Below are 14,727 nucleotides of genomic sequence, written 5' to 3'. Positions count from 1 at the left end.
TAGCCCAAGACACAATGGACCCCAGTATGTTCTCTCAACACTCTTCAGTACAGGAGGCACCATAGGCCCCCTCAGACTCTCTCATGCTCAGCTTCCCTAGAGAGGGTTAGAAGCACACAATAAAACAAGAATAATAAGAAGAAGCTTCAAAATTTCTCAACCTCAGTTTTAAATCTTAAGTTGAAAATAAAAGAAAAAAATTTCCTCAGTCATTGTAATTCTGATGTTAATCTCAAAGTTCTCCTGAGAAATATACCACCCAGCTTGGGAAGCTACAACTGTTGATGTAGGTTTTTGGTTTTGTTCTGTTTGTTTGCCCACGGCCAGGGTTATGCATGAAAACTATGATGATATTTCTTTGAGTAGCCCACTGATTGAATAGACTTGGTCACGGGGTGAGTGCAGTTGAAAAATATAGTGCTTCTAAAATGGTGTGTATTTCTCTGATGAGGTTATAAAGAAACAAAACAAAACTTTGGTGGTCCCTTTCCTATTTCTTAATCAAGTACAATAGAAAACACTGTTCTGATATGCATAAAACAAATGCTAACAATATCTACAAGGACTCCTTTATTATAGACCTTGAAAATTATTATAACAGTAAATGTTAAACTACCAAATAACCAGGCAGTAGAAACTTCATCTGCTGGGATAAAGGGTAGGTGCCAGCTGCAAATGCGGTTAGAAGCATATGTTTTTCTTGCCTAATCAGTTGTTTAAATAATACCCTCTCTCCTTGCCTTACCAAAGGATAAACCACTTAAAACCCTCTCCCATGAAGATTTCTGAGACAATCCTAGTACATTATCATCTCACTGTCTTCATGGCACTTAGAACACAGATTTGTGAATACTTTAAACTTTCTTTAGTAATATACTCTTACCACTTGTTTTCTATATCTTGATATCTTACAATTTTCCGTTACTAAAATGTAAGTTCCTTGAATTCAAGGTCATTGACCTAAAGTAGTTTTAATTATACTTCTTCCTACGCAATCACGCAATCACACGGTAAGAGTTTAAAAAGTGCTTGCTAAACAAATGTAAGCTTCTAATGGATGTCTCCAAGGGGGGTTTAATACATGTCCGTGGTGGGCTTAACTTCTGGGATTCATTCCAATGTATTTTATTTGGTTTAATGTTTTCGGAGTGAAGAATTATAGCTTTGTTGGTTTATAAAATGGTACATACTCTTTAAATAAACCAAAGCATAAATATAAAAATAAAGTTTGAATAATAACCGCACATCTTTTCATCCAAAATAATTATCTCCAGTGCATTATAAACGTTATTTGACATTTCTTACTGTGTATCTATAGCCAGAGATATTAGAAAACCTGTATTACACCATTTTAATTAAAAGTACAAAATTTAATTAATTTTATATTAAATAATAAAAAAGTAAAAGTAAAAAACAAAATTGTTAAATATTGCCACAAAAAAAGTTTTCTCCAGAGTTATTACAAATATGAGAAACTGAAATAAGAATGATTACCTTTTTAACTACTCATTTCAACTTTGGACAATATATTATAAAAAGATAGGGAAATAATTACACTACAGAGCTTCCTACCTGCATGTTTTTGTTACAATATTTTTTGAATATCGAAGTTGATAACATTTATGTTCTATTTGTTTAACCATAATTCCTATAGCTCATTAACCCTGGTACTATATTTTAATGGACTCAGTGCTCCATGTAGACTTTTTACACAATTTCTTCATTTATGAAGACTACATTGATTCATGTTGTATAGTGATTAGATTTTGCCCTCTGATAGATATTTTTCTCATTAGATTTTATTCTTTGGAAGCTGATTTTTCTTCTCTGAGCGCCACTTAATTTAATTTCATTTTAGAGACATAGTTTCGCTCTGATGTGCAAGCTGAAGTGCAATGATACCATCATAGCTTACTGCAGCCTCAAACTCCTGAGCTCAAGAAATCCTTCTGCCTCATCTTCCCAAGTAACTGGGACTACAGGCATGCGCCATTATGCTAGTGTGTGTGTGTGTGTTTGTTTGTTTGTTTTAGATACAGGGTCTTGCTGTTTTTCAGGCTAGTCTGGATCTCCTGGCCTCAAACAGTCCTCCCACCTCAGACTTTTGAGTAGCTAGGATTACAGGCGTGAGCCACTACACCTAGCAGACCTGTTTGTCAGAATCGTTCCTCTCTAATTTCTTGAGATCGTGAGGAACTCTTTGGGTTAGAACTCTGTGTTTGAGCAGTGCTTCTTGTCTGCCTGGTCTGCCTTTTGCGTGTGCTTCTCTATGTGAGTGTGTCTGTGTCGCTGTGTGTGCACACTTCATGCATAATCCTTGTATGGGCTCCCTTCTGGGAAATGTGAGTCTGGAAGCCAGCAGACTACCCAGTGATCAACCAGTGTTCTGGAGCCTGCAACTTTCACAGGTTGGTGGTCTTCGAACTCCCTGTGGCCAAATAGAGAATTTCCCTCACCCTAGTGGAACACATTCCCCATGAGTTTTATCATGAGATCAGTCGGGTGTCTTCTTGTATAGCATAGACTGTGGCAATGTAGCAATTGTTGCTTCTTTTCTCCTTTGCCCTACCTCAGACCCTCTAGGCCAAGTGTCTGGGAATTAAACGCTAAAATGACTACATCTTTTTTCCTTCTCTGGGTACTGTTGGGAGATATGAGGTACCAACTTTAATGAGATAAGACAATCATATATAATTGGATTGTTCTTAAGCCAATTAAGAGTACACGTGTAAGGATAATTAAAATGGAATTAAACATCCTTTGTGGCAAGAAATTTAGTTCATCTTCTCTGTCTTTGTTCCAAAATCATAAAACGTATTTTTGCTTAGGTGGACATCTTTGAAATAGTTCTTCTTTTGACTTTGTCATAAAAGACTATGTGCCTCTCTGAAGTGTCTTTATTCTGATATTCTTAAACATTTCATACCATACTAAATAATAGCAGTGTAAGTTCCTATTTCTCACATTGCTCAAAACATGTTTCAGAAGTAGAAAATAAAAAGTTTTACATTTTTCTCAGTTTTCTAACGTTTCCTCCAATCAGAGTCACTCTCAATAAATGACCTCAACTCTGTTACATGAGAATATTTATGCCATTTAATAAGAATTAAGCAAAATTTTTTTCATATATATGTATTTTTTAACATTTTTGACTCTAGGTTTGGCCTTTGCCTCTACTTCTGAGAAGAGAAGCTTCTTCCTAATTCTGGTGTAAGGTTTTTATTGTGAAATATTTCAAACATATAGAAAAATACATATGCTAGTAGAACAGACACCTGCATACCCGACATCTCAACTCAACAAATATTAGATTTTTTGAATAGAAACAACTTGTAAAATTTTATGTATTTGTGAGATTGGCTAGTACAGTCTCTCTCATATCGTCCTGCTTCTCTTTCTTTTGTAATAAATGTTATATTATTTTTATAAAGTCAGTTGAAGAGGTTTTTTCTTTTTTTCTGAAATATGTATGTAATGAAATAGGGAGTTCCAGAGTCAAGAAAGTAAGTCTCCCTCCCCACATACAATTTATCTTTAGAGCCGTTTATAATTTGTATAATTTGTGCTTTGTGTATTTGTGGGAAAGAGGGCACAAATTCAGTTTTTAAAAAGTTTTTACACATTTATCTTTCTCTTTTCAGGTTAAATTTGGAAATGTATAAAACTTAAAATAATTTGTCTTCAATGACATTGCAAAGAGTCATAATAATATGCTTTTTAAAATCTACTTTTAATTATAATTACATCTACCTTTAAATATGTACTCTCTCAAGTATTGTGTCCTTACCTTTCATTCCTCTTCACATTTGTTTATACCATCTCAGGCCAGAGATGTCTTTTAAGAGCTTAATAAAAAATATTTTTTATTGTTGATGGTTTTCATTATTGTTTTCTGTTTAATGAATGTCTGCTTTTTTCTTTTCATCTTTCCTTCTTTCTAATTATTCTTTAGTTCATTCATTAACTTCATTATTTTTACATGTAAACTTCTAATTTTCAGTTTTCTTCTACCCTCTAATATATGCAATTTACCTTGAAAATCAGTTGAGTGGCATTTTAAAAAATTTGGTACCATTAAAAATTCAAATACTTTATAATTTCCGTTACAGTTTTTTTTTTTTTCTGTAACGTGTAAAGTACATACAAGTGTGCTTTTGAATGTCTAAACATATAATGGACGTGTGGGGTATTAGATAATTGATACCTTTGTAATATGGTACTGTGTTTAATTTCTTTTGGGGCAGAAAGATGAGGCTTTCGATTATTCTTCAGTATCTGTTGAGACTCACTGGACAGTTGTGTTATGTTTTGTTTTCTTGTTGCTTTTGAATGCTGGGGAAAAAACTCCTTTCTCTAATGGCTCAGTACAATGCCCTGTGTTAAATTTGTTGGTTCAAGATTGATTATTGAGTTGTAAAAGTCCTCTTTAACCTTAAGACAATTTTTTTTTGATCCAATCTATCAGGTTTTGGTAATATATGTTAAGACTTTCTGTTCCTAACTGAATACCCTTGATTTCTTTCTCTTGCCTAATTGCCCTAGCCAGAACTTCCAACACTATGTTGAATAGGAGTGGTGAGAGAGGGCATCCCTGTCTTGTGCCAGTTTTCAAAGGGAATTTTTCCAGTTTTTGCCCATTCAGTATGATATTGGCTGTGGGTTTGTCATAAATAGCTCTTATTATTTTGAGGTACGTTCCATCAATACCGAATTTATTGAGCGTTTTTAGCATGAAGGGCTGTTGAATTTTGTCAAAAGCCTTTTCTGCATCTATTGAGATAATCATGTGGTTCTTGTCTTTGGTTCTGTTTATATGCTGGATTATGTTTATTGATTTACGAATGTTGAACCAGCCTTGCATCCCAGGGATGAAGCCCACTTGATCATGGTGGATAAGCTTTTTGATGTGTTGCTGAATCCGGTTTGCCAGTATTTTATGAGGATTTTTGCATCGATGTTCATCAGGGATATTGGTCTAAAATTCTCTTTTTTTGTTGTGTCTCTGCCAGGCTTTGGTATCAGGATGATGTTGGCCTCATAAAATGAGTTAGGGAGGATTCCGTCTTTTTCTATTGATTGGAATAGTTTCAGAAGGAATGGTACCAACTCCTCCTTGTACCTCTGGTAGAATTCAGCTGTGAATCCATCTGGTCCTGGACTTTTTTTGGTTGGTAGGCTATTAATTATTGCCTCAATTTCAGAGCCTGCTATTGGTCTATTCAGGGATTCAACTTCTTCCTGGTTTAGTCTTGGAAGAGTGTAAGTGTCCAGGAAATTATCCATTTCTTCTAGATTTTCCAGTTTATTTGCATAGAGGTGTTTATAGTATTCTCTGATGGTAGTTTATATTTCTGTGGGGTCGGTGGTGATATCCCCTTTATCATTTTTAATTGCGTCGATTTGATTCTTCTCTCTTTTCTTCTTTATTAGTCTTGCTAGTGGTCTGTCAATTTTGTTGATCTTTTCAAAAAACCAACTCCTGGATTCATTGATTTTTTGGAGAGTTTTTTGTGTCTCTATCTCCTTCAGTTCTGCTCTGATCTTAGTTATTTCTAGCCTTCTGCTAGCTTTCGAATGTGTTTGCTCTTGCTTCTCCAGTTCTTTTAATTGTGATGTTAGAGTGTCAATTTTAGATCTTTCCTGCTTTCTCTTGTGGGCATTTAGTGCTATAAATTTCCCTCTACACACTGCTTTAAATGTGTCCCAGAGATTCTGGTATGTTGTATCTTTGTTCTCATTGGTTTCAAAGAACATCTTTATTTCTGCCTTCATTTCGTTATGTACCCAGTAGTCATTCAGGAGCAGGTTGTTCAGTTTCCATGTAGTTGAGCGGTTTTGATTGAGTTTCTTAGTCCTGAGTTCTAGTTTGTGCACTGTGGTCTGAGAGACAGTTTGTTATAATTTCTGTTCTTGTTCATTTGCTGAGGAGTGCTTTACTTCCAATTACGTGGTCGATTTTGGAGTAAGTACGATGTGGTGCTGAGAAGAATGTATATTCTGTTGATTTGGGGTGGAGAGTTCTATAGATGTCTATTAGGTCTGCTTGCTGCAGAGATGAGTTCAATTCCTGGATATCCTTGTTAACTTTCTGTCTCGTTGATCTGTCTAATGTTGACAGTGGAGTGTTGAAGTCTCCCATTATTATTGTATGGGAGTCTAAGTCTCTTTATAAGTCTCTAAGGACTTGCTTTATGAATCTGGGTGCTCCTGTATTGGGTGCATATATATTTAGGATAGTTAGCTCTTCCTGTTGAATTGATCCCTTTACCATTATGTAATGGCCTTCTTTGTCTCTTTTGATCTTTGATGGTTTAAAGTCTGTTTTATCAGAGACTAGTATTGCAACCCCCGCTTTTTTTGGTTCTCCATTTTTTTGGTAAATCTTCCTCCATCCCTTTATTTTGAGCCTATGTATGTCTCTGCGTGTGAGATGGGTCTCCTGAATACAGCAGACTGATGGGTCTTGACTCTTTATCCAGTTTGCCAGTCTGTGTCTTTTAATTGGAGCATTTAGTCCATTTACATTTAAGGTTAAGATTGTTATGTGTGAACTTGATCCTGCCATTATGATATTAACTGGTTATTTTGCTCGTTAGTTGATGCAGTTTCTTCCTAGCCTCGATGGTCTTTACATTTTGGCATGTTTTTGCAATGGCTGGTACCGGTTGTTCCTTTCCATGTTTGGTGCTTCCTTCAGGGTCTCTTGTAAGGCAGGCCTAGTGGTGACAAAATCTCTAAGCATTTGCTTATCTGTAAAGGATTTTATTTCTCCTTCACTTATGAAACTTAGTTTGGCTGGATATAAAATTCTGGGTTGAAAATTCTTTTCTTTAAGAATGTTGAATATTGGCCCCCACTCTCTTCTGGCTTGGAGAGTTTCTGCCAAGAGATCTGCTATTAGTCTGATGGGCTTCCCTTTGTGGGTAACCCGACCTTTCTCTCTGGCTGCCCTTAAGATTTTTTCCTTCATTTCAACTTTGGTGAATCTGGCAATTATGTGTCTTGGAGTTGCTCTTCTCGAGGAGTATCTTTGTGGCGTTCTCTGTATTTCCTGGATTTGAATGTTGGCCTGCCCTACTAGGTTGGGGAAGTTCTCCTGGATGATATCCTGAAGAGTGTTTTCCAACTTGGTTCCATTTTCCCCCTCACTTTCAGGCACCCCAATCAGACGTAGATTTGGTCTTTTCACATAATCCCATACTTCTTGCAGGCTTTGTTCATTTCCTTTGCTTCTTTTTTCTTTTGGTTTCTCTTCTCGCTTCATTTCATTCATTTGATCCTCAATCGCAGATACTCTTTCTTCCAGTTGATCGAGTCGGTTACTGAAGCTTGTGCATTTGTCACGTATTTCTCGTGTCATGGTTTTCATCTCTTTCATTTCGTTTATGACCTTCTCTGCATTAATTACTCTAGCCATCAATTCTTCCACTTTTTTTTCAAGATTTTTAGTTTCTTTGCGCTGGGTACATAATTCCTCCTTTAGCTCTGAGAAATTTGATGGACTGAAGCCTTCTTCTCTCATCTCGTCAAAGTCATTCTCCGTCCAGCTTTGATCCGTTGCTGGCGATGAGCTGCGCTCCTTTGCCGGGGGAGATGCGCTCTTATTTTTTGAATTTCCAGCTTTTCTGCCCTGCTTTTTCCCCATCTTTGTGGTTTTATCTGCCTCTGGTCTTTGATGATGGTGATGTACTGATGGGGTTTTGGTGTAGGTGTCCTTCCTGTTTGATAGTTTTCCTTCTAACAGTCAGGGCCCTCAGCTGTAGGTCTGTTGCAGATTGCTTGAGGTCCACTCTGTTTGCAGATGACATGATTGTATATTTAGAAAACCCCATTGTCTCAGCCCAAAATCTCCTTAAGCTGATAAGCAACTTCAGCAAAGTCTCAGGATACAAAATTAATGTGCAAAAATCACAAGCATTCTTATACACCAGTAACAGACAAACAGAGAGCCAAATCAGGAATGAACTTCCATTCACAATTGCTTCAAAGAGAATAAAATACCTAGGAATCCAACTTACAAGGGATGTAAAGGACCTCTTCAAGGAGAACTACAAACCACTGCTCAGTGAAATCAAAGAGGACACAAACAAATGGAAGAACATACCATGCTCATGGATAGGAAGAATCAATATCGTGAAAATGGCCATACTGCCCGAGGTAATTTATAGATTCAATGCCATCCCCATCAAGCTACCAACGAGTGTCTTCACAGAATTGGAAAAAAATGCTTTAAAGTTCATATGGAACCAAAAAAGAGCCCGCATCTCCAAGACAATCCTAAGTCAAAAGAACAAAGCTGGAGGCATCATGCTACCTGACTTCAAACTATACTACAAGGCTACAGTAACCAAAACAGCATGGTACTGGTACCAAAACAGAGATATAGACCAATGGAACAGAACAGAGTCCTCAGAAATAATACCACACATCTACAGCCATCTGATCTTTGACAAACCTGAGAGAAACAAGAAATGGGGAAAGGATTCCCTATTTAATAAATGGTGCTGGGAAAATTGGCTAACCATAAGTAGAAAGCTGAAACTGGATCCTTTCCTTACTCCTTATACGAGAATTAATTCAAGATGGATTAGAGACTTAAATGTTAGACCTAATACCATAAAAATCCTAGAGGAAAACCTAGGTAGTACCATTCAGGACATAGGCATGGGCAAAGACTTCGTGTCTAAAACACCAAAAGCAACGGCAGCAAAAGCCAAAATTGACAAATGGGATCTCATTAAATTAAAGAGCTTCTGCACAGCAAAAGAAACTACCATCAGAGTGAACAGGCAACCTACAGAATGGGAGAAAATTTTTGCAATCTACTCATCTGACAAAGGGCTAATATCCAGAACCTACAAAGAACTCAAACAAATTTACAAGAAAAAAACAAACAACCCCATCAAAAAGTGGGCAAAGGATAAGAACAGACATTTCTCAAAAGAAGACATTCATACAGCCAACAGACACATGAAAAAATGCTCATCATCACTGGCCATCAGAGAAATGCAAATCAAAACCACAATGAGATACCATCTCACACCAGTTAGAATGGCGATCATTAAAAAGTCAGGAAACAACAGGTGCTGGAGAGGATGTGGAGAAATAGGAACACTTTTACACTGTTGGTGGGATTGTAAACTAGTTCAACCATTATGGAAAACAGTATGGCGATTCCTCAAGGATCTAGAACTAGATGTACCATATGACCCAGCCATCCCATTACTGGGTATATACCCAAAGGATTATAAATTATGCTGCTATAAAGACACATGCACACGTATGTTTATTGCAGCACTATTCACAATAGCAAAGACCTGGAATCAACCCAAATGTCCATCAGTGACAGATTGGATTAAGAAAATGTGGCACATATACACCATGGAATACTATGCAGCTGTCAAAAAGGATGAGTTTGTGTCCTTTGTAGGGACGTGGATGCAGCTGGAAACCATCATTCTTAGCAAACTATCACAAGAACAGAAAACCAAACACCGCATGTTCTCACTCATAGGTGGGAACTGAACAATGAGATCACTTGGACTCAGGAAGGGGAACATCACACACAGGGGCCTATCATGGGGAGGGGGGAGGGGGGAGGGATTGCATTGGGAGTTATACCTGATGTAAATGATGAGTTGATGGGTGCAGCACACCAACATGGCACAAGTATACATATGTAACAAACCTGCACGTTATGCACATGTACCCTACAACTTAAAGTACAATAATAATAAATAAATTAAAAAAAAAAAAAAAGACTTTCTGGTAACATTATGTGATGTTAATTTCTTTGTTATTACCTGAGTTTGACATTTTGAGGCTGTGCTATTTAAATGAATGTAGGTTCAAGGTCACTATATATTTGCAGTAGATTAATCCTTATACACTTAGGGAATGATCTTTCTCATCCCTAATAATAGATTTTTTTACCTTTGTTTATCTGGTCTGATGTTAGTATTGCAGTTGGCTTTTTTGTTGTTTTGAATTTCTGATTAGTAGTTTTTAGTTTATTGTTCGTTTTCTAATTATTATTCTTTCCATATAATTTTTATTTTAAGTGTATTTCTTCTAAGCAGCAAGTAAATGGATGTTATTTTTAAAATCTAATGTGAAAATCCAGCTACCTTTATTGTGATTGTTTTGTGCTTAATTTTATTTAATTTTTTCCTCCTTTTCTGCCTTCCATTTGATTGAGTTTTTCCATCTATCCATTTATTTGGAAATTATAATTCTTTTTTTTTCTTCCAATAGCTATATACAGTTTTAACAAAATAAAGAACTAGTTCATATGGCTGTTCCCAAAGCATATCAGAGTCTTATGGTGCTCTCATTTCAATTACATCTTACCATGTTGCATATAGTTATTGTGAAGTATTTTATTTCTACTTTGTTTGATTCCTCCATAAGTCATTAGTATTATTTTTTACAATGAATGTTTGTTTGGATTTACTCATGTCTATTATTAGTCTCTTTGCTTATCCTTGCCTCTGCAACCATTGCATTTCTTCTTTGATAAAATTTCTTTATTTGTTAAGAACACACACTAGTGGTTATTTTAGCAAGATTCTCTAAGGGATAGAGTTTCGGTTTAGGATACCAAAAACATTCTTATAATTGCCGTCATTGTCATTTTTTAGAGACATAGTTATAAATGAAACTCTAAATTGACACAATTTCTCTTGCCCTTTTGAAGAGATTTAACTGTCTTCTTTATTGATTTATTGATAATATTTCTGTTCATCTCATTGTAATTTCTTGGAGATAATCAAGTTTTTGTTAAAAATGGTTTTAAGATATTCCTTTTATTATTGATGTTTGGAGATTTCAACACTAAATGGAGGAATGGGTATTTATCTCTCTTGAGATTCGGTATGTAGCTTTTATTTAAGAACTTTAATCATTATTTCAATTCTGAAAAATATTTAGCTATTCAAATATTGCCTCTCTGCAGTCTATTTTTTAAAAATTCAGAACCTTCTATAAATATGCATTTTGACTTTTTATTACATTCGTTGTATTTCTTCCCTATCACATTTTGACTCATCATTTTTACACTACCCTCTAATTATTCCCTTAAGTTTGTATCTGACTCAATAATTTTTTTCTCCACTGAAACATTTTTAAATGTCTTAATTAAATTTGTATTTCTAGAAGTATTATTTGGTTCTCTTTAAAGGTTGACTGTTTTTTATTATAGTATCCTATTTTTTCATAATTAAAAATATTCACTCTTTTATCTTTAGTTATTTAAAACAAGGATTGGCAAACTGTTTCCGTCAAGGGCCAGTGAGTAAATGCTGTAGGCTTTACAGGCCAGATGATTTCTGTAACAACTCTTCAGCTCCACATTGTAGTGCAAAAGCAGACATACACAATATATAAACAATTGGACACGATGTTGTTCTAGTAAAACTTTATGTGGTAAAAACAAGCGTTGGACCAGATAGAAATCATGAGCCATAACTTTTCTGACCTTTGATTTAAAACACACTCTTTATAATCACATTCAAGTAGTTATCGTAGCTCAAGTAATGGAATGATAATTCTTCTGTCTGTGTTTGATGCCTCAGTTGATTGTCCCTTATAGTATGTTATTTTCTTGTGTGTCATGATTTTGAGATGTGAACTCTACATTCAGCTTTCTGTTGGAGGTCAGTGTGCCTTGAGTTGTGGAATTATCCTGCAGAGCATATTTGCATTTCAGGCATAGTGGCTAATTTATTTTTATTTTTTATTTTTTGAGAGTTTCACTCTGTCATTGAGGTTGAGTGCAGTGGCACAATCATGGCTCACTGCACTCCTACCTCCTGGGCTTAAGCGATCCTCCCACCTCAGATTCTGGGGTAGCTGGGAACACAGGTGCATGCCACTACACCTAGCTAATTTTTAAAAAATATTTTTTGTGGAGATGTGGTCTCACCATTTTGCCCAAACAGGCCTTAAACTCCTGAGCTCAAGCAAGACTTCTGCCTCAGCCTCCCAAAGTGATGGGATTATAAGCTTGAACCACTGCGCCCAACCTAATTTTTTTTTAAATGCTTTTTAAATTATCACCCGCGGAAATGCCTTAAATAGGAACCTTCTGAAATAATCCAGTGCTTAGTGCATTGCCTGACACATGAGGAACACACAGCTATTTTTGCTATAATTATCCCTATTAAAATTAACAGTACTGTTGTTTCTGTTATCACTAATCCTAGGTCTTATAGAACTTACATGAATGGTAGTTGTTACTGTTCATGCATTTGGAGTGTTTGAAAACTCTGATTAACTGGAAACTCACAACTAATTTTTTTTTATTGGAACCTGGTGCTACTTTGAGCTAAAAATATAGAAGATATTGAGTGAAGTATACATTATGAAAACTAAAGATAACTGAAGCCAGACAGAAACATAATGGAAGAAGCTTTGGGAATTTCTCTTCTGAAATACCATTTGTAAAAGGGATAGAAAAAAACATATAATTGAATATACATGTTCACTAGATATACATGGCTGTGTTTGTGTGTACGTACATACACATTTCCCTCTACCTGTAGTAAATTCATGCCTCTTGCTTGTTCGTCACAGGGCACTTGAAATGGACCAAAGCTGAGGACATTGACATAGAAACCCCAGGATCTATTCTTGTCAACACTAACTTGAGGGCATTAATAAATAAACATACGTTTGCTTCTTTACCTCAGCATTTTCAACAATACCTCCTGCTTTTGCTCCCAGAAGTGGATAGGCAGGTAAGTAGAAGTTTTAGACATTTGATATCAGCCACTAGTTACATTATGATGAAGAGGCAGGGCTGTTATCAAAGATGACTTATATACAGATATAATGTATTTCTGTAATTTATGTGTATTTATTTATTGCTGTCATTAGCTTATTTAATCTGCTAAAACAGAACCATTTTTATTCTTAATAGTGAGCCAATTTACATTTTAAAATACGGTACATTGTGGTAGAGTGAAAACTATAAACTTACATTGGAAAGGGAAAACAAAGAAATCAAGCATTCCATTATCAAATAAATCTTTAGAGTAGCTGCTCCTTTGCCCAGAGGGAATATTGAAATGCAGCAATAAAAAGCCAGGGTTTCTAAGAAATTATGTAAATGTTTTCATCCTCAACTATTTCCAAAAGGCATTTAAAATTTATGTTTGCAATTGCTCTCTGAGAGTCTTATCAGTATGAATATGATTGCCTATAAATAATCACCTTTTACCATTTTTAAAATATATCTGGAAATGCTTTAAGTGTATTTTTATATATTTGAAAAGCTTCTAAAATAAGGAAATACAAATATAGATGCATAATAGCAGGCATCAATCATCTTTTAAGGCTGTTTGCTTAGGAAGGAAAAGGAAAAAAATTTCATCACATAAACTTTTATTAAATTTCACAAAATTTATAAACTGCTGTCTATGAAACATTCCCTTATGATTCTTATTTCAGTAAATTCTGAAACTGTGTATCATTTTCAATTGATGGACTTAATGCATGTATATTTATGAATTTGTGTCTTGAGATGATAGGTACATCCATGAATTGAAGTGGACAAAATTCATTCAATATTTCCATATTACTTTGAATAAGTTTTCTTAGCTTTTTATTTGATTCTGTTTTCTACCGACTTATCCATCTTCTTTCATACATATTTAAATATGATAAGCAACATATATGTATCTCTTTGGTGGTGATTATTGTTCATATTTGGAAAGAGATTATTTTGATTTTGGGTACATTTTCATTTCAATAGGAGTTTTTCAACAACATTTACTTAATATCTACCCTGAATATGATATGTTCTAGGTGCTTTGGAGTAATAGCAAGACAGTAAATGCTTATTGAATGAGTGATTAAATGTACTGTAGTTGGATACATAAACTATGTTTGTAAATAACCAAAATATGAGTTAGAAACAGGTAAGCTTGAGGGGAAAAGTACAAAGTATATTGCACTTTTATATGCAGAAGGGAAATATCAGAGTCAAATTTAAAATTCTTGAATTGGGCCTTGAGATACAGAGGTAGAATTTGAATTAAATGAATGGAAAAGTGCCAAGTGAGAGTCCAAGGGTACAAAATCAAAAGCTAATTTGGTGGAAGTCTGGATTGTAGGAAGAATGGTGCAAGTGATTTTGGAAGGACAGATTGGAAGTTGACTTTGGAATATTGCTTGAATATGAAGCTGAGGAGTCTGAATGGTGTTCTCCCTGCATCTGTAATACAAAGCCATTGAGGGATTTTGAATGGAGCTATGATGTAATAAGACCATTACTTTTTAAGGAAATTATTCTAACAGTACTGAAAGAGAATGACAGGCACGGGAAACATGAAAGTAGAATAGTTTTAAAGGAATTTTAGTTGTTCCCAAAAGGTATAATGAGGGCTTGATTTTGGAGGATTGAGTTGAAATTAAAGAGGAGGAGAAAAATGCAGCTGTCATCATCCTTATCCTCATTCTCCTTCACCACCTCGTCCTCCAATAGTAACAATTTTACATTTTGTCAAATAACACTTGAAGCAGGTATAGGAAGGAGCCACTGATGACTCTTCAGTTACAAGCTTGTGTGACTTAGAATTTAGGGGTTAGAAACTTTTGGGGGAGAGATCTGATTTATTAGCTTATACAACAACTTCCTCCACTTCAACACAGGTGTAGTTTACAAATCTGTCTCCAGCTTCAGAAATAAGGTTTGGCATCTACAGCTGTGTTAGTCCATTTGCATTG

At 35.4% G+C, this 14,727-nt stretch overlaps 1 protein-coding gene across 2 annotated transcripts in view; it reads left to right on the top strand.

Annotated features, from left to right (window-relative positions):
• Window positions 1–14,727, top strand: part of ASXL3 (ASXL transcriptional regulator 3) — a 176,265-nt gene that overhangs the window by 98,584 nt on the left and 62,954 nt on the right. For both annotated transcript variants that reach the window (XM_065533939.2, XM_065533938.2), the window contains one exon: window positions 12,574–12,737. In XM_065533939.2, the coding sequence (XP_065390011.1) occupies window positions 12,574–12,737 (164 nt within the window). The remainder of the gene's footprint in view (window positions 1–12,573; window positions 12,738–14,727) is intronic.

The sequence above is a fragment of the Macaca fascicularis genome, chromosome 18 (genome assembly GCF_037993035.2).
Source record: "Macaca fascicularis isolate 582-1 chromosome 18, T2T-MFA8v1.1".
NCBI classification, from domain to species: Eukaryota; Metazoa; Chordata; class Mammalia; order Primates; family Cercopithecidae; genus Macaca; species Macaca fascicularis.
The sequence above is the reverse complement of the archived record's forward strand: the minus strand, read 5'-3'. Positions and strand labels throughout refer to the sequence as shown.